A 25,044-nucleotide genomic window follows, 5' to 3' on the forward strand; every position below is an offset into this window, starting at 1 on the left:
ATCATGTTCCTAAATGATTATCGGTATCCTTTCCCCCAAACAATCCAGAAATTTATTTTGAGAGAGCCAAAATAACTCCGTGCATTGAGTATAAACATAACTGTTTTGCCTTGATGCAAATGGTCAGTCCTATACCCAGTGCAATAAATCCCACAGACCGCACACTGGGACTAGTCTTCTATGTGGATTTTATGTAATTTAAATGGCTTCCTGAAAACTTTCTTAGCAAACTTTCTGTTTCCTGGTACCCTAGTTTCAGTATCCCCTTGAGAAATTCAGGTTGACCTCTCTCCTTCTCCTCTTAGTGGCCTGAGAATCACAGTCACAGTAAGTCATGTTTGACGGTTTTTCTCCCAAGTTATCTGGCATTTACTCCCTCTTAGAATTTATAATCATGGCACAATGTAAATCTCGAGCCGGCCTGTCACTGGGATCCCTTCTCTACTCCACTATATAGTCTCCCAGGGCTAAATGACTCCAGGACTCATAGATTTGTTCTCTCGCTCCAGTAGGCAGAGCCAAAACCAATGGTTAAAAACCATGGGGAGAGAGATGTTGGCTCAACTAAAGGAAAAACTTCCTAATGCTGAGCGCTATCTGAAAATGGAAACGCCTGCTGGGGAAGGAGTGAATTATGGTTTCTGGTGGTGTTGAGGCACAGAGCAGACAATGATTTGGTGCAAATTCCATGGTAGAGACTGAAGTCAGGGTGTAGAAATAATCTCCACTGCCTATTGAATCCCTGCTTGTGCAAGAGCTTTACACAGATGTTTCATCTCATTTATAATCCTCATAATGACCCCCAAGGGAATTAGTTACAACCACATCAGGAGAGGTTACAGTCACAATTTAAGATCACACAACTAGAGTGGCAGAGCCAGGATTTAGAGCCAGGATTTAAACTCAATCCAAAGCCTTTGTTTATTCTTCCACAATTCATGGAAGCTTGAGAAAATGAACTAGGGGATTTCTAAGGTCCCTTCCAGCACCGTGATTTTATGTGAGTCAAAATCTGGATACGGGCATCACTGACTATGTTTTCCTTCAATCAGCCTTCTGGCCTCAATCGCATTAAAATGATAATCTTTGTCCCCAAAACTGTCTGATCTCTATCAAGAAAGGACCATTTTTTAAAAATCGACATTTATTCCTTGTATCCACTCTTAGTTTTCAGCAGAACTTAGTGTAAGAGCCTCAAAATCTTTTGTTTTTTCCTTATAGGGTTGCTGGCAAGGACTGAGTTTACACCATAAATGTACAGAAGATGAATCTTTTAGTATTTCTGAAAACTGTTATAATATATTGTACTAACTTCTCTACTCATTTTACAGGTTTTGATGGTCTTAGAAGATGTAACGCTATTTGACCTAAGGTCAACTTTTCTGGCCCGAGTTCTGAGTCAGATTGTTTTTAAACATTAGAATTTAAAAATTAATATTAGGATTAGAATTTTTTAAATGATTAGATCCTGAGTTCTCATCACAAGAAAAAAAATCTATTTCTTTAATTTTGTATCTATATGAGATGATGGATGTTCAGTAAACTTATTGTGATAATAACTTCAGGATATATGTAAGTCCAATCTTTATGCTATACACCTTAAACTTATACAGCACTGTATGTCAATTATATCTGAATAAAACTGGGAGAAAAAATATGAGTCTGAAAATAGGCTTAATTTACTTATCTTAAGATAAAATGGCTCTATTTGTGTGTTAAATGCTATTTTCTAGGTTGAAGCTGAACTCGCCAAGGAAAGGGCCCAACATTTAGTTGAATTTCAGGAGCAAGCTCTTCTCTTTGAAGAAGTTAAACTGGAACTCGATATTGAAAAGGAAAAACACCAAGAAATAATCCAAAAGTGTAAGAAAGAAAAAGAAGAACTACAAATGAAGGTCTGTCATTATGATGTTCATCATTATTTCATGGGTTTGAAACTGTAGATGTTGGTTATTTCCTCCTAAGGACACCACTATATTTATAACTCCTGTAGATTTTCTCATGGTCATTGTGCCTTAGTTTTAGGTAGATAGAATGGTTTGGCTATTCTCCAGAATGAATGACTGAGATAAATTATATAAGCATACAATCCAGCTATGTATGGTATTTTTTCCTACTAAAATAAACTTATTTTTAAAACAACATAAATTATATAACTAATAATTAGCATGGTTAGATGTTCCAATACCTCAAGTATCCAACAAAAGATAATGAGGTGTTTCACATAATTAAAATTTTACCAACAATTAAAGGCTATCCCCTTTAATGGCAAATATTTTCAACTCTAAATATTTTTGAATGAAGGGAAATATTTTTTAAATGTAATCACACCTCCATAATTTCTTTTTTTCAAAGTATCATTTTAACTTTATTTATTTATTTATTTTTGGCTGCGTTGGGTCTTTGTTGCTGCGCACAGGCTTTCTCTAGTTGCGGTGAGCAGGGGCTACTCTTCATTGTGGTGCACGGGCTTCTCATTGCAGTGGCTTTTCTTATTGCAGAGCATGGGCTCTAGGCACGCGGTCTCTAGTACTTGTGGCTTGTGGGCTCTAGAGTTCAGGCTTAGTAGTTGTGGTGCACGGGCTTTGTTGCTCCGTGGCATGTGGGATCTTCCCGGACCAGGAATCGAACCCGTGTCCCCTGCATTGGCAGGCGAATTCTTAACCACTGCGCCACCAGGGAAGTCCCCATAATTTCTTAAGCAATGCATCCTAAACATAATACAAGGTTTCGTTAAGGTTCCCTTGTTTTCATAACACCTGAGAGTAGAATGTGTGTGTGTGTGTGTGTGTGTGTGTATTAACCAAGACCCAGTGGTGAAGTCATATTTTTGAATAAACTCATTAAGAGTCTATGTAAATTAGCCTTAAATGAGACCTACTGGCCTCTACTTTGGTGTATAGCGGGTATGGTACATACAGCCTTTTCAGTAGCTCACTGGGAACGATAGGCAGGGCTAGCCACGTGAGTATAGCACCATAGGTCCCCGCACTCAAAAAGGCCTTTCAGGTTTAACATTCTGCAAATGCTGTCTTGAAATTCTTAATAATTTTACATCTGGGGGGACTTCCCTGGTGGTCTAGTGGTTAAGACGCCCCCTTCCAATGCAGAGGGTTTAACTTCCAATGTGAGTTGGATCTCTGGTCAGGGAGCTAAGATCCCACATGCCTTGGGGCCAAAAAGTCAAAACATAAAACAGAAGCAATATTGTAACAAATTCAATAAAAACTTAAAAAATGGTCCACATCAAAAAATAAATTCTTAAAAATTTTTTTAAAAAGTAATTTTATCTCTTAATTTGTGTTTTGTTAAGTGAAGTCATATTGGGACAATGGAGTATGTGCTGGGAACTTGTAACCTGGCTCACCTTAGGCCCCTCCTCTTCTGGACAGATTCTATCCTAGACAGACCTCTTGCTTCCTGGCTCCTGCCCCCCAACCCACTTTTCCTGTAACCTTGTGACTGCTGTTGCAGTCCCCAGGTGGCTCAGGACCAGCAGCAGGGGAATGCTGAAAGGCAGGCCCCAACTTACTAGGGCTACAGTCTTTCAAGAGAAATCATAAGTCCAGATTTTGTGAGTGAATTCTCTTGATTTTTTATTTTTTTTAAAGGAATATTATTCAGCTTTATTTACTTATTTATTTTTGGCTGCACTGGGTCTTCATTGCTGTGTGTGGGCTTTCTCTAGTTGCAGTGAGCAGGGGCCATTCTTCGTTGTGGTGTGCAGGCTTCTCATTGCAGTGGCTTCTCTTGTTGCAGAGCACAGGCGCTAGGTGCACAGGTTTCAGTAGTTGTGGCACACAGGCTCAGTAGCTGTGGCTTATGGGCTCTACAGCACAGGCTCAGTAGTTGCAGCGCATGGGCTTAGTTGCTCTGCAGCATGTGGGATCTTCCTGGACCAGGGCTCGAACCCGTGTACCCTGCATTGGCAGGTGGATTCTTGACCACTGTGCCACCAGGGAGGTCCCTTGATTTTTAAAATGTTGACTCCCTTTTTAAAAAATCAAAACATGTTTGTGGCTATGTGAGCCTCCTCTCCCCAGGATAACCTGCTCTGTTTCAGTGTCAGCTCTCCTCTGGATGAAGGAGACTACTGTTCAGACCTAGCAGTGGCCCTCTTCCTTCCTGGATTAATTGAAGAAAATGGAATATTAATTTAATTTATAAAATTACTAATGTGGTAAATAGATTTCTTGTAAAAGTTATTCTTAATGTAAATTTAACATTTGAAACAAATTTTGGATACATAACTTAAGTAATGGTTCACAAAATCCTTGGAACTTTGGTCTATGAATGTTTTCCAGATTCTTCATGGGCTGATTTCTTGTACTAATATTTATGTGACAATATCCATAGCATAAATAATAAGGATATGTTTCATCAGAAGGAGTTTTGCTCTTCCTGGTCTGTTTTCTGTTATTTGTTTTGCTTTTTAAGGAGAAAAAAGTAAGTAATCTTTTCCCTTCTAAAGAATTTCATGACTTTGAGGAGAAGTTTCTCAAGTTATTCTTTCCTCTCTTTGTCTAGAGGTACCACCTTTAGAAGCAGTATATTTTCTAAGTATTCTGGTATCGTCTAGAACTGCACTGTCTAATGTGGTAACTTATGTGTCTACTTAAGTTTCAATTAATTAAAATTAAATTGAAAATTGAGTTCCTCACTCATGTTCGCCACGTTTCAAAGGCACAAGAGCCCATACTAACAAGCGAGAGCCTATTATGTGCATTTCTTCCCAGCTTAACGAACAGTGATATCACCTTCATAGCTTGGATTTGGCCATGGTGAGAGTATTCACACCATGGAAATTAGATATAAATCTGGCTTTTGTGTGTGTATGTGTGAGTCGTTGTTAAATATCTACCAGCACACCACTATCAATAGTCACATGTGGCTAGTGGCTACCATATAGGACAGCACAGACTATTTCTATCATCACAGAAAGTTCTGTTGGGCAGGGCTGCTATAGAAGGTGTAGTGTCTAGGGTACCTCCAGTCATCATATTCAAGAAAGAAAAAAAATATATCGAAGGAAAACTTAACTGGTATGGTTTGAGTAGACTATAGGTGTGGTGCTCTCCTACATGCATCCCCAAACATCAGGCATTTCTAGGTCCCAAAGCCACCCTAAAGTGAGTCCAGACAGGCACTTGATCAAGACTTGAGCTGTCCTTGGTAGCTCAGTTCAGCCACAGAGATTTATGTATTTCCAAGTATGCCCAAGTGATTAATGCAATTCCATTTTAGTTGATAAAAATAAAATTTTAGTCTTAACTTTTAAAATCTTGAAGCCCTATATATGTCATAGGATTTGTTTTCATCAGATCAGAACACCAGTTATTTAGAATAAACCTCTTAAAACCACGAGAATTCTGTGGATACCTAGAGACTATCACCCACAAACTAAGGCAAGATTTATCTTACAGATATCTGACTTAATTGAAGGCGCTACTAAGGATCTAAGGCTGAAAGTGGCTGCTCTTGAAGAAAAGCTCCATGAATCCCATATTCAATATACTGAAGAATCTGAGTTAAAGGAGAAAGAAATCGAAAACCTTAAAAATTTGGTTGCAGAATTTGAATCACGCTTGAAGAAGGAAATTGACAGTAATGATTCAGTTTCAGAGGACTTGAGGAAGGAAATGAAACAGAAGTCAGATGAACTGGAAAGAGTAATGCTGGCACAAGCACAACTGATACAGCAATTCAACCAGTCCCAGGAAGAGGTAAGAAGCAGGTGATGGTACCATTGCAATTAGTGGAAGAGTGCATGTTCTTTCAACAAACAAAACAGGAAAGGTAGCTTGGTGTCATGCAAAGAGTCCTGGACTATTAATCAGAGATCTGGGGTCATATCCTGGCTCTGTCCTTAACTAGGCAGGCACTTAACCTCTCTGGACCTGGCTTCCTTTTCTGTAAAATGAATAATACATTTAACTACATAATCTCTAAGGTTTCCTGAGCCAGTTCTACTGTGTTGCAAATGACCATTTAAAACCTCTCAGATTAGAAATCTTTATAAATTTATGTCTTATTTGTTGTGACATTAAATCTTTGCCAAAGAAACTTTTAGAGTACTTGCTGCTTAAGTTAATATTTTGGACAATATATTTGAAAAACAATTGTTCTTTAGGGTTTTATTTTTCTGTCAATCTAAAGTTCTTTCCTATGTATGCATGATTATTTCAGCAGTGTTTTTATTTAAACCGGAGTAGACTTATTTCGATTTGAAATTTTTTTCCTAAGAAAATCTTATTTCTGAACTGCTGAACAGTTTAGAAATGGTGGATGCTATGGAATGAATGTGTGTGTGTCCCCCCACATTCATATGTTGAAACCTAATCCCCAGCGTGATAATATGTGGAGGTGGGTCTGTGGGAGGTGATTACATCTTGAGAGATGAACTAATTTCCTGAATGGGGTTAGTGCCCTTATGAAAGAAAACTTCCTCGCCCCTTCCACCATGTGAAGACACAGCAAGAGGATGGCCATCTTGAATCAGGAAGCGAGCCCTCACCAGACACCAAATCTGCTGGCACCTTGTTCTTGAACTTCCCAGCCTCCCAAACTGTGAGAAATAATGTTTGTTGTTTGAACCACACAGCCTCTTGTATTTTGTTATAGCAGCCCAAACTTATTAAGACAGTGGGGCAATTTTCCAATAGCCAGGAATTAGAATATTGTCACATTAGAACATTTGATCCCATTTATGACAGTATAGCAAATAAAGGCAAATGGAGGAAGATTCTGAATGTTTGTGATGAGTAATTTTTGGGGGGTTTTATTGGCATCATAATAAAAGAATAAAAGGAAAGTGCTAGTAGTAATATTGATCGTTAACAAACATACCATGTTTTCTTCCTGTATTTAAATTATCAACCCAAATTAAAAGTTTATGCTATCATTATAATTATGAAGTGAACCTATTGCAAAGAAATTTTAAGTTAAAATGTAGAATTAACAGAATACTGGATCAAGAATAATGCCTAAAACCCTATAGAGTAGGAATTATTTCCATGTTACAGATGAGGAACTGACTCAAGATATTTGAATAATTTGTAAGCTCACACAACATGGTGGAGCAAAGATTCAAATATGAATCTCCAAGATTTGACTCACCAAACTTCATCTCCATGAATCTCTATACTTCCTCTTTTAGGATACCAGAATTCTAGTTATTCTGCTTCCAAATTTCAAAGTGACCTCAGGCTTGGCACTCAACATCTCCAGGACACACACACACACACACACACACACACACACACACACACACACTGTCTCTCTCTCTCTCTCTCTCTCTCTCTCTCACTTTTAGAATAACAACAAACACACTAGTGCTTACTCCACCAGATGGTTAGGGTGTTACGTGATTGAGTGTCTCCTGTTGGAACACAGCAGCACAGCCTCCCTTGAAAAAGGGAGCTGCTCCACCAGTCCAGGCAGGAGTGGCAAGAGCGAGCACACATGGATTCAGCTCTGCTGGAGAAGGAGAGAGGTGATGCTTCAAATGAGACAGCAGTGTTGAAGTTCAAGAGGAGGAGGGACAGCAGATTAAAGGAGAAAAAACTCAAAGTTACTAGACCAGCAGGTTTTCTAACTCCTAAATCCCCAAAAGAAATGGCAATATGGAAAGTGACGAGTAACTTATAAACTAGGACATGTAGAAAAAGACTGAAGGGTCAAATCCAGTAAATATATAATAGGCAACTATTCAAGTGCCAGGCACTGTGCTAGTCATCAATAGGCAATTATGAACAAGACTGGCAACTGCCATTCCCTGCTTTCAAAGAGGAATTTACAGAAAATATTATGTGAGCAATTAAACTGCCATCCAGAGGAAAGAATGGCCTAAAAAGAAACTTCTCATATAAAAAGCACAGACTAAAAGCTAAAAAATTGGCCATAAGGACTTGCATTAGTTTTCTATTGTTGCATAACAAATTGTCATCAAAATCAGTACTTCAAACAACATTTATTATCTCATAGTTTTTGAGTGTCAGGGATCTGAATGTGGGGCTTAGCTGGATGCCTCTGGCTCAAGGCCTCTCATGAGGTTGGTGTTAGGGTGTCAGGGGCTGCAGTCTCATCTAAAGGCTCAACTGGGGGAGCGTTGGCTTCCAAGCTTACTTATGTAGTTGTCAGCCAGATTTATTTCCTCAAGGCTGTTGGGCTGAGAGCCTCAGTTCAATGCTGGCTGTTGGTCAGAGGTCCCCACTCAGTTCCTTCCAACATGAACCTCTCCAAAGAAGAGCCTACAACGTGGCAGCTAGCTTCCCTCAAAACAAGCGAGTGAGAATGAGAGCATGCAAGAGAAGTTGCCCAAGCTAGAAGCCACAGTCTTTTTGTAACCTAATCTCAGAAGTGGCATCCCACTGCTTTTGCTGCATTCTATTCATTAGAGATGAAACAACAAGTCCAGCCCACACTCAACACAGAGGGATTGCACAAGGCTGTGAGCAGCAGGAGGGCCGGGATAACTGGGAGCCGTTTTAGAGGCTGCCAATCTCAGGGCCTCTGGAGGTAATTTTGGCAAGAAAAGCTAGGCTAAAAGTGGAGAGCAAATATCTTTTTCACACAAAAGGAGCTACATTTGGAGTTCTTCCTGCTTGTTGTAAAAGGAAGCCACTTAGAGATAAAGTTTTATTTTTTTAAATGTGGACTTTTGAAAGATACAAGACACTGAGTTGGTATTTAAATGATCATGGATCATTATTGGGGAATAGAAAGAGATCAGCACAAAAGTAGTTACCTAAGGACATGCCTGAGGGCAGACTTTCCATTAGAAGTTAAATAATTACAACTGAATGGTAAGAGTAAATAATTAAGGCTGCTTCTCTGGTTAAGAATGCTAAAGTCCAGAATATTCTTATAAAAATAGGAAATGAGCTAATAAAAGTGATAGGAGTTATGAGCCAGAAAGAATCAAGGTTGTTAACGGGTAAAGTGAAAAGCACTACTTTTTTGTGACCATGCATTCCAGACACTTGAAATTTCTCAGGTTCTGGAGGAAAAAAAAAAGCTTCATTTAAGTGGAGAACAAATTCCCATTAAAAAGAAGATAAATCAATGGTCTAATAAGGAAGCTAATTAAGGGGAGGAAAGCCCTGCTCTCATTCAAGAGGCCAGAGAATAGATAGAACTTTGTTTTTAATTGTATAAAGAAAGTTCTCAAGGATAGGAGGAAAGCCATAGCCTCTAAAGGGCAAAATGGACATTCCTGCATGGAGCAGGGATTAGCGGAGAGCTGCCACAGAGACAAGGGTCAAGAAGCTGAGGCGACAAAAGGTGCAGGTCAATAAGAAGAAAGCAAATGGGAAGTAAAACTGTTTGGGAAACGTAAATGTGAAAAGGGGGCTCCTGAAATTCTATATAGGGCGAAGACACAGACATGAAAATTGGAACATTAAAAAAAAAAAGTAGCAAGTCAGAAAAGAAACATAGTATGTTAGAGAATAGGACATTATCATTTAAAGAAAGGTTAAAATAGATCACATGCTTCTTGCTGCCAGTTTTCCTTCCTACTAGCTCTGTATGAGTCCTATCAAGACAGCGTGGCCCCGATGTTAGGGGCCTTGTGATCCAGAGGAAGAACGTGGTAAATCTGAAAAAACAGTCCATGTACAACTATCAAAGGAAAGCCCGTACAGAGAGTTCAATATTTTTGTTGTCTTAAAATTATAGATAAGGAAAACATAAGGGGCAGAAGTTTTAAATTCTACTACTTCCTGCAGCTATTTGATGAAAATGGAAGATTCAAAAATAGGAGGGATTGCTCTTGGTTAAACATGGAGAATTGAATGCATATGTTTATCTCTGCTTCCATGCCAAACACCACTAAAATGACAGTAAGTTAATAAAAAGTGAATAAATCCATAAGGAGAAAAGAACAAGAAAGGAGGTGACACTAGATGAAAAAGACGTTGACTAAATTTTGGAAAATGGAAAGTAAGGTAGGGATGAGAGGTAATCAGCAGGCTACGGCTATTGAAACCTAATGCCTGTGGAGAGTGTGGGAGTATGCGGAATCCTAAAAGGAGCAAACCCAATCATGTGACATGACACTGGAAAGGCTCAGGAGTTGAGGACACCAGATACCTCTGAAAGAGGGAGAGAAGAGTGGATCTGAAAACAGGGCTGTTTGAATCATTGTAAAAGGAGCAAATAGATGCTTAGATGCCCTCTCTAACCCCCAAGCGGCCCCCATCTACGATCCTGGCAGGATACCAAAGGTTTACACTCTAGAAAAACTGAATGCAAGAGGCTTTGGTCTTGAGGATACACAACAGCAGAATATGGGATAAGGCAAGAGCTGGACTGAAGGTCTGTGTATTATAGGGTGAGACCTCCCAGTCCCTAAAACCCACTCACTTCCCAAAACACAGACAACCAGGCTTATCTATCAATATCCAGGAAATTGGAGGAGCTTTCTGTGGCGAAATGAGCTAGCTCAAAAGAAAAGACCTCTGGATACTGACAATTAGGGTCTTTTAATTAAAAGGTTTTTTTTTTTTATCGGAGTATAGTTGCTTTTCAATGTTATGTTAGTTTCTACTGTACAGCAAAGTGAATCAGCTATACGTATACATATATTCCCTCTTTTTCGGATTTTCTTCCCATTTAGTAGGTCACCACAGAGCACTGAGTAGGGTTCCCTGTGCTATACAGTATGTTCTCATTAGTTATCTATTTTATACATAGTATCAATAGTGTATATATGTCAATCCCCATCTCCCAATTCATCCCACCCCACCATCCCCCTTGGCATCCATACGTTTGTTCTCTACATCTGTGTCTTTATTTCTGTTTTGCAAATAAGGTCATCTATACCATTTTTCTAGATTCCACATAATATGCATTAATATACAATATTTGTTTTTCTCTTTCTGACATACTTCACTCCATATGACAGTCTCTAGGTCCATCCACGTCTCTACAAATGACCCAATTTCATTCCTTTTAATGGCTGAGTAATATTCCATTGTATACATACACCATATCTTCCTTATCCATTCCTCTGTTGATGGACATTTAGGTTGCTTCTATGTCCTGGCTATTGTAAATAGTGCTGCAATGAACATTGGGGTACATGTGTCTTTTTGAATTATGGTTTTCTCTGGGTATATGCCCAGAAGTGGGATTGCTGGGTCATATGGTAGTTCTATTTTTAGTTTTTAAAGGAACCTCCATACTGTTCTCAATAGTGGTTGTATCAATTTACATTCCCACCAACAGTGCAAGAGGGGTCCCTTTTCTCCACACCCTATCCAGCATTTATTGTTTGTAGATTTTTTGATGATGCACATTCTGACCAGTGTGAGGTGATACCTCATTGTAGTTTTAATTTGCATTTCTTTAATAATTAGTGATGTTGAGCATCTTTTCATGTGCCTCTTGGCCATCTGTATGTCTTCTTTGGAGAAATGTCTGTTTAGCTCTTCCACCCATTTTTTGATTGGGTTGTTTGTTTTTCTGATATTGAGCTGCACAAGCTGTTTGTATATTCTTAAGTAAAAGTTATATCCATGTCCAATCTACCCACTGAGACATATACCGGTAAATAAGCCCTTATGCAGGCACACAGAGCTTCCAGTAACATTTTGAAGACTCATTTTTAAGCCCAAAAAGCCAAGAATCCCCAACCATTTGAGGAGCACCTCTAACATGAAAGGCAGAAGTCAGGATCAAACAAATAAGCAAAAAAAGAACTCATAGGAGACAGATACAAAACAATGTGGGAAGCAAAAGTGAGCTTCAAAAAAGAGCACAATTAATATCCTTAGAGAGAAAAGAGAAGATATTGTATCCATGAAACATGAACAGAGGCTATTAAAAAAAAAAGAACAGGAATGAGTATTAAAATACAAGAACTGAAATAAAAAATTTAATATTTGGCTTAGATGATAAAGATGAAGAAATTACCCAGAAAGTAGAAGGAAAAGGCAAAGAGATGGAGAGAAGAAAAGAAAATTAGAAGATCAAGCCAGGATGTCTAATACCTCATTAATAGGAGTTCCAGAAAGAGAGAACAGAGAAAATGGAAGGGAGAAAACTATCCAGGAACTAATCCAATAATTTTTCGAAGTACTGAAGGGCATTTCTATATTGAAAGGGTCCACTCAGTATGATGGATGGCAAAGCAAACACATCATGAAATGTCATTACCTTAAGGACAAACGTAAGTACTTAAAAGCGTTCAGGAAAAAAAGAGGGGTCACTTAAAAAGGATTAGAAATCTGGCATTTTACAACAGCAGTAGAAACTAAAAGCCAATGGCTTCCAAATTCTGAAGGAAAATTTTTTCCAACCTAGGATTCTATATCCTGCTAAATCATCAATTAAATGCAAGTGTCAAGGATATTTTCAGACATTAAAGTTCTCAAAAACGGTACTTCCTTTGCAGCCTTTCTCAGGAAGCTGTTAGAAGATATACGACACCACAAAGAGGGAGTAAACTAAGAAGGGAGAAGACACAGGAATCAGGAAATGAGCGTTCCAGCACAGGAGAGAGGTAGAGGGATTCCCCAGGATGATGATGGGAAGAAATCCAAGGATGACAGCAGTACAACAGATTTAGAGAATAGCCAGGTTGAGCTCTGCAGAAGAATGGAGGGTTTTTAGAAGTATGTCTCTGATAAAAAAGAGAACTGATAGATTACATGGAGCGCTTGAACATGTTGAGAGGATATTTACACGTCTGTAAGTAGGTTTGGTGAAAAATTAGTTATCAACACCTAGAAAATTAAGCAGATAAGTAACGGGATAATAATAAACTCTAGAAGGAAACTTTGCAAGAAAGAAAATGTAATCATAGTACACTGCGTGGCTAAGATGTGCATAACATTTTTATACTATAATCATATAAGGTGTAATATAGATTTGACTGAAAATTGCTATAGAAATTGGGAAGATTTTCCAATAAAATTGTGATAGAAGCTTCTCCCAAAGGAGCAGAAACATCTCCTAATGGGGGGAAGAGAAACAACTGTTACGAGTTGAAATAGGAAGTTAAATCCTTGTCTTTCATTCTATGAAATCAGTAGATAACGACTTCAAAACTGAAAACTATGAGATAGCTGTATAATGATATTATTTAGGACTATGGAGACAAATATCATAAGAAACAGCTTAAAAACCTGAAAATGGTTGTTCCTGGGAGGCAGAACTTGTAGGTGTGAAGGAATACTTTATTTCATTATAATTTTATAGTATTTTAATTCTTAACTATGCATAATATATTACCTTAATTTTAAAAAATAATTTAAAATAATGGAAAGGAGTAAATTATAAAGAGGACCTGATAGAGAGAGCAGCAGAGGAAAGGATAAAGGACAAGAGTATAGAAGAAGAACCAGGAAAGTTATAAGTAAAGCAAATAAACAACAGAATACGAAGCTTAATGAGATATTTTTTAAGATTATGAGAAATTTAGAAATTAAGACAAAGCAGATTCTAGCTTAAATTTCAGTAACAGGTGCCTGACACACTTCTGTTTATTCTTCAAGTCTGAACAAAAGGAGAGCTCCTCCATGAACCCACAGAATCCCAGAGGCAAGCTTGGGTATACATCTGTGTGCCTAATGTGGCTGTTTTTGTTTTTTTTAATCTTACTTTTTTATTGAAGTAGAGTTGATTTACAATGTTGTGTTAGTTTCTGGTGTACAGCAAAGTGATTCAGTTTTATATATATATATACATATATATATGTATATATATATATATATAATATACATATATATCCTTTTTCATTATAGGTCTAATGCAGTTGTTTATGCACTCATTTAACATGTAAATAGTTGTTTTCTTGTTTTTGTGGTACACGGGCCTCTCACTGTTGTGGCCTCTCCCATTGCGGAGCACAGGCTCCGGACGCGTAGGCTCAGCGGCGATGGCTCACGGGCCCAGCCGCTCCGCGACATGTGGGATCTTCCCGGACCAGGGCACAAACCCGTGTCCCTTGCATCGGCAGGCGGACTCTCAACCACTGCACCACCAGGGAAGCCCCAATAGTTGTTTTTTAATAGATGCTAAGATGAAGTATTAATTTGGGTAAAGGCATACTTTCTGAGGGAGAGGACTCTCTGAAGAGATAATATTCAAACAGACCTGAAGTGAGGAAAAGAACATTCCAGGCAGAGCAAACAGGAAGTGTAAAGGCCCTGTGGCTAGGAACATCCTGGGAACCTTCAAGAAACCACAAGGAAGTCAGCAAGCATTGCTGGTGCTTAGTAAGCAAGGAGGATGTGGTAGAAAGCAAGGTTGGAGGGGCCAATTCATGTGGAGTCTTTGAAGGCAGTAAAGACTTTGGATTTTTTTCTAAGTGTGATGAAAAGCTACCTGGGAATTTTGAACAAGTGAGTGACATGATCTGACTTATTTTTAGAGAATAACTCTGACTGCTTTGTGGAAAATAGGTTGCAAGGTGGCAGGGGGAGGCAAAAATGAAAGCAGAAAGACCTATTACAAGGTCCTTGAAAAGGTCTAGAAAAGCATTGATGGTCATCGTGGTAGAGGAGGTGACAAGTGGCCAGATTTGGTATATATTTCCTAGATGGAGGCAACAGAAGTTGGAGATGGGTTGGATGATATGAAAGACTAAGAAGGGTCAAGGATAACTCCAGAGTTTGGAATCTCAACAACTGACAGTGAAAGTGCCATTTACTGAGATGGGAAACACTGGTCAAGGAATACAACTGGGGAGGAATGTCAAGAATTTGATTTGGGACATGTTAACCTTAATATGTATGTTAGATATCCAAACGGAGGTGTTGAATGGGCGGTATGTTCAGGGGAAGGCTGACTAGAAATGCTGATTTCGGAGACGTCCACATGTAGCTGATACTTATGCCTTGGGGCTGAATGAGATCACCCAGGGCATGAGGTAACAAAGAAGAGGGTGGAGAACTCTCCAACTCTGAGAGGCTGGGAGGAGGAGGAGACTAGGCCATGGTGACAGAGAGGGAATAGCTAGTGAGGTAGGAGGAAAAGAGGAGACTAACAAGGACTGTAAGGAAAGAAAGTGTCTAAGGAAAGGAGCATGCAACTTAGGCTCACAATCTCCTGTATAAGAACTTTGATTTCAGATAGGTTTTGGAATTCAACTTTGAATTTTAGAAAGTTAACAAAATGCACATGCCCCTGGAGATCTAGAGTAGCCTCTTCCATGCAGTGACATTAATATTTCTGCAGTGAAACACAGGAATGGCCCCATGAGTGAAATAACAAGACTATCAGTCCAGTCAGATTTTATTACCAAATGTTACAAGTTAGACACATTTTTCTTTACTGAGCTTTTTGGATGTCAGAATTGTGGCTAATGCAGTGTAGATGTGTATTTGCTTTCTTTCTTTACAACAGCTGTTTTTGCTGTTTCTGTTGGTTCACCTGACCATCTCTTGGCATCCTGGATCTGTTTTTGTTTAAAAAACAAAAAAGGAGAGTATATATGTTTCTCTATAGGATCACATACATAGAGAAATGTCAGGAAAAAGTGAAGGGAGAATTTTCCCCAAACTATTTACAGTGGTCACCACCGGGGGATAAGAAGAGATGGGCAGAGGTTTCACTTCTTATAGCTTTTTAAAATTGGGGGGATTATGGATGACTTTTAAATTTTTTGGTGTTCTGAATATTTTCCAAATGTAAAGCCTATTTTTTAAAAAAACCTATTTATTTAGGAAACTTTACTAATACATCTGGTAAGGATGGGTCTAATTAAAATTTAGGAATACATACATTTGAAAACATAAATAGCTTTTCTGCAAGAGGGATTTGCCTAGTTTTAAGATATGCATTTACTGTATTTCTGTATTTATTTGATATAGAGAAAATGCTACACATTTCTCTGGTAACTCCATTTATGAGAAACCAAAGTTAGTAAATTAAAAAATGAGTAGCTCTCAGTTTGGGCCTGAGTAAAGAGAACATCTGAGTCTTTTCCAAAGAGTAAAGGGGTAAATGGGAGGTGCTCTAACTTCTGGCTCCACAGGGAACAGGAGAGGATGGGGTGTAGGTGCGGAGGGGCTGTTCCTAGGGTTGGTTGGCAGGGGTAGAGGGCTCAGATTGAGGATCTCCAGTCGTGGAGAGGCAGATCTAGGCAAGACTGTCTTCCACATATTGGAGAGTCAGCCCTGATGCAGAGTATGGATGACAGAAATTTGACAGAATGAGGAAAAAATACAGAGAAATTGTTTTTTGTTGTAGTTAATGAATACTAATTAAGTCTCAATTAAAGTTGGCTTACTGACTTAGAAAGTAAATTCTGAACACTGTGTCTTCATGGGCTCTTCCTCTCCATCCTGAAAATCCGCTCTTGAAGCCTATCAGTCCAAGGGAGTATTGCCCTCTGTTTCTACTTCTGGTTTGAAGTCTGCCATAGTTACTTCACAGTGTACATTATGTTTGCAAGCACAGAAATACAATTTTAAGAACAACCTGTCTGACATCCGTTTTGCTTCTTTCCTGGAAATTTATTCAGATTCTCCTTCATGCCTTTCCAAAGGGCCATTTCCACTGTTTTTCTGCAGTGTTTGGGGCTGATCAGATTCGTTGAACAGAAGCCTTAAATGGAAGTTTGGGCACATCCTTTGCTAACTCCTACTCATCTTTCTGGTTTCCACACCTTTTCCACAGTCTCCTTTCGCCTCAGCTCCCCACCCAGTTGGCCAGCCTAGGATAGATCTAGTTTGGGTTGGTGGAAACTGTAATCTGATCAACGCATGACTGGTTCACACCTAACTGGGTGTAATAAAGCATGAACAAAGGCACCCATCTGTGCTTCTTTTTTACTGAGGACTTGCCTTCCTGGCATGTTCCCCCCAGATTATGCCAAATACAGCTGATTGCCATCACAAATGGAATTCTCACCTTCAGAATGATCAAGTTACCCAGCAAAGCTTTCTCTTGCTTCTTCCACTGTTTTTGGAATTGAAACCAATCCAGCTGTCTCTAAGGATAAAAATGAAAACAAACATAAAAATAAACCACTCTTACATAGCAAAGAGTGGGGAAAATTGGCCATTTTTTAATATTAGAAATTTCAAACAGATGGTGAGCTAATTTATATTTTCATTTTGAAATTTACTTTCCCAGTGGGAATGCAATTAAGCCATATTTTAAGTCCATTCAAAGTGGCCTTCATCTGAAAATGTTGTAGACATATCTATAGATAATGCTCTCAACCAATTGGCAGAGGTTAAGGACCCAGGAATGCTAGCTCCCCCTCTCCTAGACCACCCTAACCAAGGGGCCCTCGGGATAGGAACCTCCTCCATGAAAACTGGCCTCCTATCCTCCCTGCCTCCCATCCTGCCCCACTCAGGGCTACTTTCTACTGAGCTGGCAAAGCAATCTTCCTTTGTTGCAGGTTTGACAATGCCAGCCCCCTGCTTGAAATAAACCTTTCAATGACTCCATGTGGCCCTCAGAATTAAGTTAAAACTCTAATATTTGTAGGTTGTCAAAGTCGTCCTTGATCTGATCCTGCTTATTCCTGCCTGCCTCAGTCCTGGTCTCTCCTCCCATTCTGCACTCTGCCCTTGAGTCACACTAAGCCATGTGTCATCCCGAGATGTGACTCTCCCTCTCTCACTGCCAGGAATTTGTACTCACTGTCCCTCTTCACCTGACTCATGCCTCCCTTTCCATTTTGACTTACAGTCTAGTTGCAATCCAGTGATAAAACTATTTTACCATGCTAAAATATGGCCAAGATACTTTTACCTAAAACATTTAGGATGCTATAGCTTCACTGATTATACTCATGTTTGCCCATGATTTTCAGTCTTACTGAACATATTCCATCTTAGACATTTTCCTGTGTTGTTCAGTGAAAACACGTATTAAAATTCTGCAGCAACACAACCTTACAAAAAGATCAACAACCCCAAAAGACAAACATTTTGCCTAAATTGCTGAAAGCGATCTAACCATGAGTGAATGATTCTTTTCCATATATGATGGAATTTTCCACTAATGTGTCTCCTTGACTCTGGCCACATCCACGTGTGCTCTTGTCATGCCTTGTCACACACACTCCACCTCTGAAATAGCAGTCCCCTAAACTGGATGTGTTCTATTTCCATTTGTTTATTCCATGATTAAATAAATTCTAACATCTGAACTACATGTTGTACAAAACTGAGTTATAATCCAGATTTTAAAGGAGGAAGTAATGGTGGCAAAGGATATACAGATATTGTAAGACTCATCTGAGATTTCATAGTGTTTATGACAAAGATAAAAATAGAAGTCCTATCTTTGGATCCTGTTCTCAGTTTAGAGGTTCTCCTAGTTTGGGGAATAAGAGAAAAGAGAGAATTTGTCCTTTGTTCTGGAAACTAATAGCCTTGAAGAAGGATGAGTTCCAGAGCAGTGGGCCCCAGACTAAGATGGTCAGCAGCTCTTCCAAAATTCAATCTGGAGTTGACAGGTAGAATGGGTGCTCCCACTGTACTTGTTATGGGGACATCTTTGGGTTTGCTCCACTTTTCCATTTCCTCCTTCAGTGTAGTGTCACTTGCCCAAAATAGCTTTTAACTGACTTGCTTTATGGATGTTTTCCATAGAGCACTACTCCTTTCCTTTGAGACTTGAATTTATTTATTTATTTATTTATTTATTTATTTATGGCTGTGTTGGGTCTTCGTTGCTGCGCGCGGGCTTTCTTTAGTTGCGGTGAGCAGGGGCTAGCTACTCTTTGTTGCAGTGCGAGTACTTCTCATTGCGGTAGCTTCTCTTGTTGCAGAGCATGGGTTCTAGGCACGTGGGCTCAGTAGTTGTGGCTCATGGGCTCTAGAGCACAGGCTCAGTAGTTGTGGCACACGGGCTTAGTTGCTCTGTGACATGGGAGATCTTCCTGGACTAGGGTTCAAACCCGTGTCCCCTGCATTGGCAGGCAGATTCTTAACCACTGGGCCACCAGGGAAGTCCCTGAATTTAATTTTAGTAAATGGATTGAATTTTATTTTTCTTTTAATGAGAGCCGTTGTCATCACATCACCCATTATTTTATCCTTCCATATTTGTGTATCTTTTATTCATGTCACCCATTTATTGACGGCATTGTTAACTTCTATAATTTTTTTCTTTTATATATTCACATAAAGTGAACTCTTTCCCATGGCTTTCTTTTTTTGTTTGTTTGTTTGTTTTTTGCATTATGCGGGCCTCTCACTGTTGTGGCCTCTCCCGTTGCAGAGCACAGTCTCCAGACGTGCAGGCTCAGCAGCCATGGCTCATGGGCCCAGCCGCTCCGCGGCATGTGGGATCTTCCTCGACCGGGGCACGAACCCGTGTCCCCTGCATCGACAGACGGACTCTCGACCACTGCACCACCAGGGAAGCCCTCCCATGGCTTTCTTAATCAAGAGAGTTTTTATACTAACTTATTTAAAGCCCTGTAAATCTAATCACTTCAATACATTTTGCCTGTTTACTAGTGGGGAACAAAATGCATTGATGCTTTTTCCTTTTAAAAGAAAGTTTAGTTTAAGTTTAGAAAAGTTGGGCAAAACCAGATGTGATGTCTTACTGTTTTTTATTGCTTCAGTGTTCTGGAACAAAATGGCTCCTGCATGCTTGATATAATTAGACAATTAATTTAGGCCTACGCAGCTTGGAGCCAGGCTCTGGAGGCAGGCAGGGGCCCCACCATTTCAAAGCTGGGTTACTCTCAGCAAGTTACATACCAGTGTGATCTTCAGTGTCTTTCTTTGTCAAATATAATTGTTGGGAGCAAGAAATGAGATGACACCTAACAAGGCACTTTATTAACCTCTTCTCTAGCCCTCCCTCTCCTGCCTTTTTAACAAGTATTTCAGGAAGAGTTAATGAGAACCAGATGATAAAGCCACAAACACCATCCTTGGTCTCCTGTTCCTCCAAAATAATAATGATAATAATAACTGGAAGCAAGTAATTAATCCCCATGATTTGAAAAAAAATGTGAATGTATGGCTCATATGTCTATTACTAATATATGTAAATGATGAGGCTTTGTTTGACCCAGACATGCCACTGATTTTATAGAATATTAGTGTACAACGGTTAATCTGAAATTGCTCCATATTCTGCAACTTTAATTACCAAATTTGGAATCGGATGGAGTTCTGACCGTAATCACAAGAAACTCAAATACAGGAAGATGCTACTTTCCCTGATGCTTTGTTATTTAGTTCCACTGACAGCAGATTAGTCAGTAAGCCCTTAGGAGGATGCTTTCCACTGAGCCTCAGACTTGGGAATGCCTTGGCTGTTTTTACAAACAAGCTAACCTGATGGAAAGTCATTTTCAGCTGAAGAATCCTACAGCACAATCACTTGAATTGTGTTTACTTATTTGGATACCATTTTGAAGTGTTTACTTTTCAATCTCTTTTTTGACATCCTGCAGCCATGAATGTCAGGACATTAGGGAGATCCAAGACCTAATTCTTACCACGGGGCTTGAAGTAATTTTGATGAATTCCATAGATGAAAGATGGCTATCATTCTTCAACTAGAAATGTAGAGTCTCATCATTTGAAGAAGTTGCAATGATCTCTAGTCTAGTCACATGCTTGAAGCTTAAATTTGCTCCAAAACCTCCCAGTCAAGTGGATTCAACCCTTCAGAGTATCCTTGGACAGCTCTGGCTATTAAAAAATTCTTCCTTCTCTTAAACCTCATAGCTTCCACCGTTGGCTCCAACCAATGTTGGGGACATAAAAAGCAGCTCTGCTCAAACTTATGATGCTGCAAACTTCTTGAGGGCAGGAACTGTATCCACTACAGCTTCTAGTAACTTGATACATGATTGCTGAGTGGAGTTCAAAGCAGATTTTGTTCTTTATTTCAATATATATCTTACAAAAGAGCAAATCATCAGTATATTTAAGTTCTACTGAGAAAGCATCACATAAAATTACTGATTTTATTATCTAAATGCTAGAGCTGATATATTTTATTCTTTCAATTTTATAATTCGAGCAATTTTTATCTGTCACGTACTGCAGTTTCCCTTCATTATCAAATAACATACTTGGGACTTCCCTGGTGGCACAGTGGTTAAGAATCCGCTTGCCAATGCAGGAGACACGGGTTCGAGCCCTGGCCTGGGAAGATCCTACATGCCGCAGAGCAACTAAGGCTGTGTGCCACAATTACTGAGCCTGTGCTCTAGAGCCTGCGAGCCACAACTACTGAGCCCGCGTGCTGCAACTACTGAAGCCCGTGCGCCTAGAGCCCATGCTCCGCAAGCCCCCGCTTGCCAAAACTAGAGAAAGCCCATGCACAGCAATGAAGACCCAACACAGCCAAAAAAATTAATAAATTAATAAATAAATGTGTTTAAAATAAATAAATAAATAAAATAACATACTTAATCGCACTACAGATATTAACTACAGACGTCACACGTGCAGGACAGACTGTCTCAGGCCCAGAGGAGTTGAAACCCCACTGAAGTAGGCATTGGACATTCTGGGTTCTAGCACCAACTCCACCACTATCATCTGAGTGACCCTGACTCTTGGTTCCTCTTCTGCAAACTGTGAGGGTTGAACCAAATGTTCTCTTAAAGTTCTTTCCAGCTTTACAGGTCATTTGCATTTTTGACTTATTTGTCCCTGTCAAAGAACACAGACCTCTGATTTCCAGTTCAGTTCTCAATTTATATTGCCAGTAACTATCCATATGTACACTGTTTAAAGCTAGGGCTGCTTTTTCTTTCCTTTTTTTCATTGCAGAACACTTTTCTTCAGGAAACAGTGCGTAGAGAGTGTGAAGAACGCTTTGAACTGACGGAGGCTTTGAGTCAAGCCAGAGAACAGCTCCTGGAGCTCAGGAAGCTCGCCGGGCGGTCACCCCTATCACCATGCTCCCTCAGCCAGGGCAGCCTAACCTCCTCTGTTGCAGCTAGCAGCAGTCAGGGAGAGAAGAGGCTCGCAAGACTGAACTCCGAAATGAGAATCAAAATCCCCAGCCTGCACGGAGTGTCGAAACCCACCGCTTCCCCAGCCTCAACTCAGCCCAGCAGGGTCAGCAGCTCAGGTTTGCCCACCCTCCCCCAGCCACACCCTCCCCGGGGTCGAACGTCTTCAGTCAGTGAGACCCGGCAGAGACTGGCTGTCATTCTGCAGAGGAGACTGAGTCAGCAGTGATGGAGCCAAAGTCAGGAGCAGCTCCACACAGCATGCCTGTCTTTCCCAGAGTCCAGAAACTCACTGTACAAGGATGAAAAGGATCAAATTACTACCACAGATTAAGAATGCATACTTACAGATATTTTTAACAAGACAGTTGGAAAAGCTAAAGAATTGTGAAACCACATTTTCCAAGAGGCCTTTGAAACTGCAACAGATAATGAAGTTGTTGGTATTCCAGAGGGCCAATTTCTATATTTATGTATTGTGTGTTTCGATGTGCTCTATGAATATGCCCTTTTAGAGATCATAGGTAAAATTTTTCACCCATAGCATCTTTTTTACTTTTTTGCACTATTACAAGCAGATCTACTTCCACAAAATAATAATAATAGATTTTATTGGTTTTGTTGGTGTTTGTTCATTTGTTTGTTGAACTGAATAGGTTAAATAGATGTAATTAGTATTCCAAATAGAAAATGAAAGGACTTAATCCTTAATTTGATAATTTTCAAAATGCTCATTCAAATATTCACAAAGTTCTTCACAATCAAAACTTTCTCTTTTTCACCTCACAATCTAACTGGTTAATCTAATTTCTTTTTAAGTGTGGTCAGAAGTAATGATAGGTAATCTTTAGGAAGACAGTCTGGGAACCTCTAGAAAAAGGGACAGAAACTCCAATTCAAGAAAAAAGTGGTTTATTTCTCAAACTATAGAGATTATTTTCGATAACAAGGAGGCTGGCCATGAAAATATTACTTGGTAGAGATTTTCTGCATTGAATGCTTTTTGGTATTCCAGGTCAGATTTTGTTTTAACTAGTATTCTGGAGCCATTGTGTAGAGAACTAATTCAAGACACTTTAGTAGATGCACGTAGTGCTAATTTGGGATTCAAATTGTATTACCCCTGAAAATGGGCATCTTGTTAACATGTTTTCTATTTTCAGAGTGAAAAATTAAAACCAGAAACCAGACCAGCTATTTTACGTAATCTTAAAGCTTCAGGCTCCTCCCGTTTCTTAAAACACAACTCTTTACCTTACGCTAGTATTTATTTATCATTTTATCCATCTGATAATAGTGTATTTCTCTTCCATGACTGATTTTACTCAACTCCTTCATCTGACTGCATCATAGATATCCAGGCTTCTTACTCCCAGATTAGAACGATACTAACATGTGTGAAATATGGCACATAAAACTCTCTGCTATTGGCCACCATATAGATGAGAGAATCCAAAGGTACTCGGAATCCCTTCCATGTGCAAAAAAAGTAAAGTTACTAATCAAAATCAAGTTTATATCCAATCTTTCAAAGGATTGATCTAATCTAGGGTGTTTTAACCTCAAACAATTCCACATTAGCGCCACTAACTTCCCCGACTAGTTTAAGTGAGCACATCGTGTATAAAGTCTTAACAATGCCTTGCTTTTGTTTTACAGAGATTGGCGTACTTATAATGCATTTGACAGGAGAACATAACGTCATCTAATGGTGGTGCTGGAGTGGATCTTAGAGGCCAACCCCAACAATCTCTCTCTTTTTTTTTTTGCCAGTTTGTTCGTGTTTTATTGACGCCTGGATGCTCAGGCCTTGATCGCGCACTTCCATGGTGGGTGTGGCTCCTTCCGCAGCTGCCTCTTGACCTTCAGGTTCCCTTCGGGTTTGTTCAGCCGGCGTCACATGGCACAGTTCCAGGGGTCTATACTTCTCGCCCTTATATAATTTCCTGAGGTTCGCCTGGTTGATGACGGTGAGAACATGGGCGATGGATTTGCTAACACCTCGGACCTTGGAGAGTTTAGAAGCCGCGCCTCTTGTCACTTTAGCGACGCGCTGCTGAGACAGCGCCACCTTCAGGTCCTCCAGTTGTTTCAGCAGCTCCTCCTTGCCTCCAAGGTCTCAGGCCTTAATCTTGGCCATGGCTGTACAAGCGGCCTCGGCCGGCTTCTTAGAGGGAAAGAGAAACAGTCTCTTTACAAATAAGGAATAGATGCTCAAAGAAGTCTAACTTAGCTAAGGTGGGACAGCTAGTTAGTAACTGAGCTAGAACCAGAACCACTACTACCCGAACCCAACCTTTCCACCTCGCTTTTCCGCTTACCAGAGAGTCCCAAACCTCCATCATGACTTTTGTCAGAAGCACCTACACTGTGGTTACCTAATATTTTCTTTAAATGCACTCAATTTTTAAACTTAAATTTATATAAAAAGGAAGCTTGACCCAAGGAGGAATAATTATAAAGTAATGAGTTTAATATACTTTAAGATAAATATGTATCTATTAAAATACAAAATGTTGTTAACATACCCCCTGAAATTATCTTGTATAATGCCAGCAGTACTCATGCCACACTCTGGAGACTACTCCACCAGACCTCAGTGTTTTTGATCTGGTGTTTGCATGTTCAGATTACAAATACTCATGACGTAAGGTGGATGGCAAAAGCTAGTGGAAAGTCTAGTAAAAGCACAGGAGAATATTTTGGGCAACAGTCTTTGTTGTCATATTATACGTGCTTTTCCACAGTCTTGCAATTTCAGTTCTCCAGGAACCATGGGGCTACATTTTTTCTAAATTATGAACATATTTAAATTTGTAAAGAACGTCACCCATAAGCTTTTCAAAAGTGACACACAGACCATCCATTGCAAAACCTGGTTTCTCAGTTTGTTGTTACACTCTTCCTTTACAATGAGTAATTTGGTAAATAGGCACTCTGAGAATAGAATCATGATCTGCAGTCAGGCTGTATTATATTCCACACGTATGTCAGAGAGGTAATTCCATGGATAAACATAGAGACAATATTTACATTTATTTCAACCTAGACCATCTGAAGCAGTCTAGGTTGTGTGCTTATATCTTTTGAAGAAAGACACTTAGAAAAGAAAATAGCATTAGAGTATGTAACCTGAGTGT

General features: G+C 39.5%; 1 protein-coding gene and 1 pseudogene across 16 annotated transcripts in view; one reads left to right on the forward strand and one right to left on the reverse strand.

Moving 5' to 3' along the window:
- Window positions 1–23,851, forward strand: part of LEKR1 (leucine, glutamate and lysine rich 1) — a 279,091-nt gene extending 255,240 nt beyond the window's left edge. For 13 of the 16 annotated variants that reach the window (XM_073803827.1, XM_073803826.1, XM_073803828.1 and 10 more), the window contains 4 exons: window positions 1,734–1,895; window positions 5,424–5,723; window positions 21,720–22,428; window positions 23,678–23,733. In XM_073803827.1, the coding sequence (XP_073659928.1) occupies window positions 1,734–1,895; window positions 5,424–5,723; window positions 21,720–22,133 (876 nt within the window). In that variant the 3' untranslated portion in view covers window positions 22,134–22,428; window positions 23,678–23,733. Of the gene's footprint in view, window positions 1–1,733; window positions 1,896–5,423; window positions 5,724–21,719; window positions 22,522–23,563 lie in introns of those variants that run through there. The other 3 variants (XM_073803834.1, XM_073803835.1, XM_073803825.1) reach the window with 3 other exon arrangements.
- On the reverse strand, window positions 23,628–24,044 carry LOC101317256 (large ribosomal subunit protein uL29-like; annotated as a pseudogene).
- Window positions 24,045–25,044: the final 1,000 nt, after the last annotated feature.

This window comes from Tursiops truncatus, chromosome 4 (assembly GCF_011762595.2).
Source record: "Tursiops truncatus isolate mTurTru1 chromosome 4, mTurTru1.mat.Y, whole genome shotgun sequence".
Lineage (NCBI taxonomy): Eukaryota > Metazoa > Chordata > Mammalia > Artiodactyla > Delphinidae > Tursiops > Tursiops truncatus.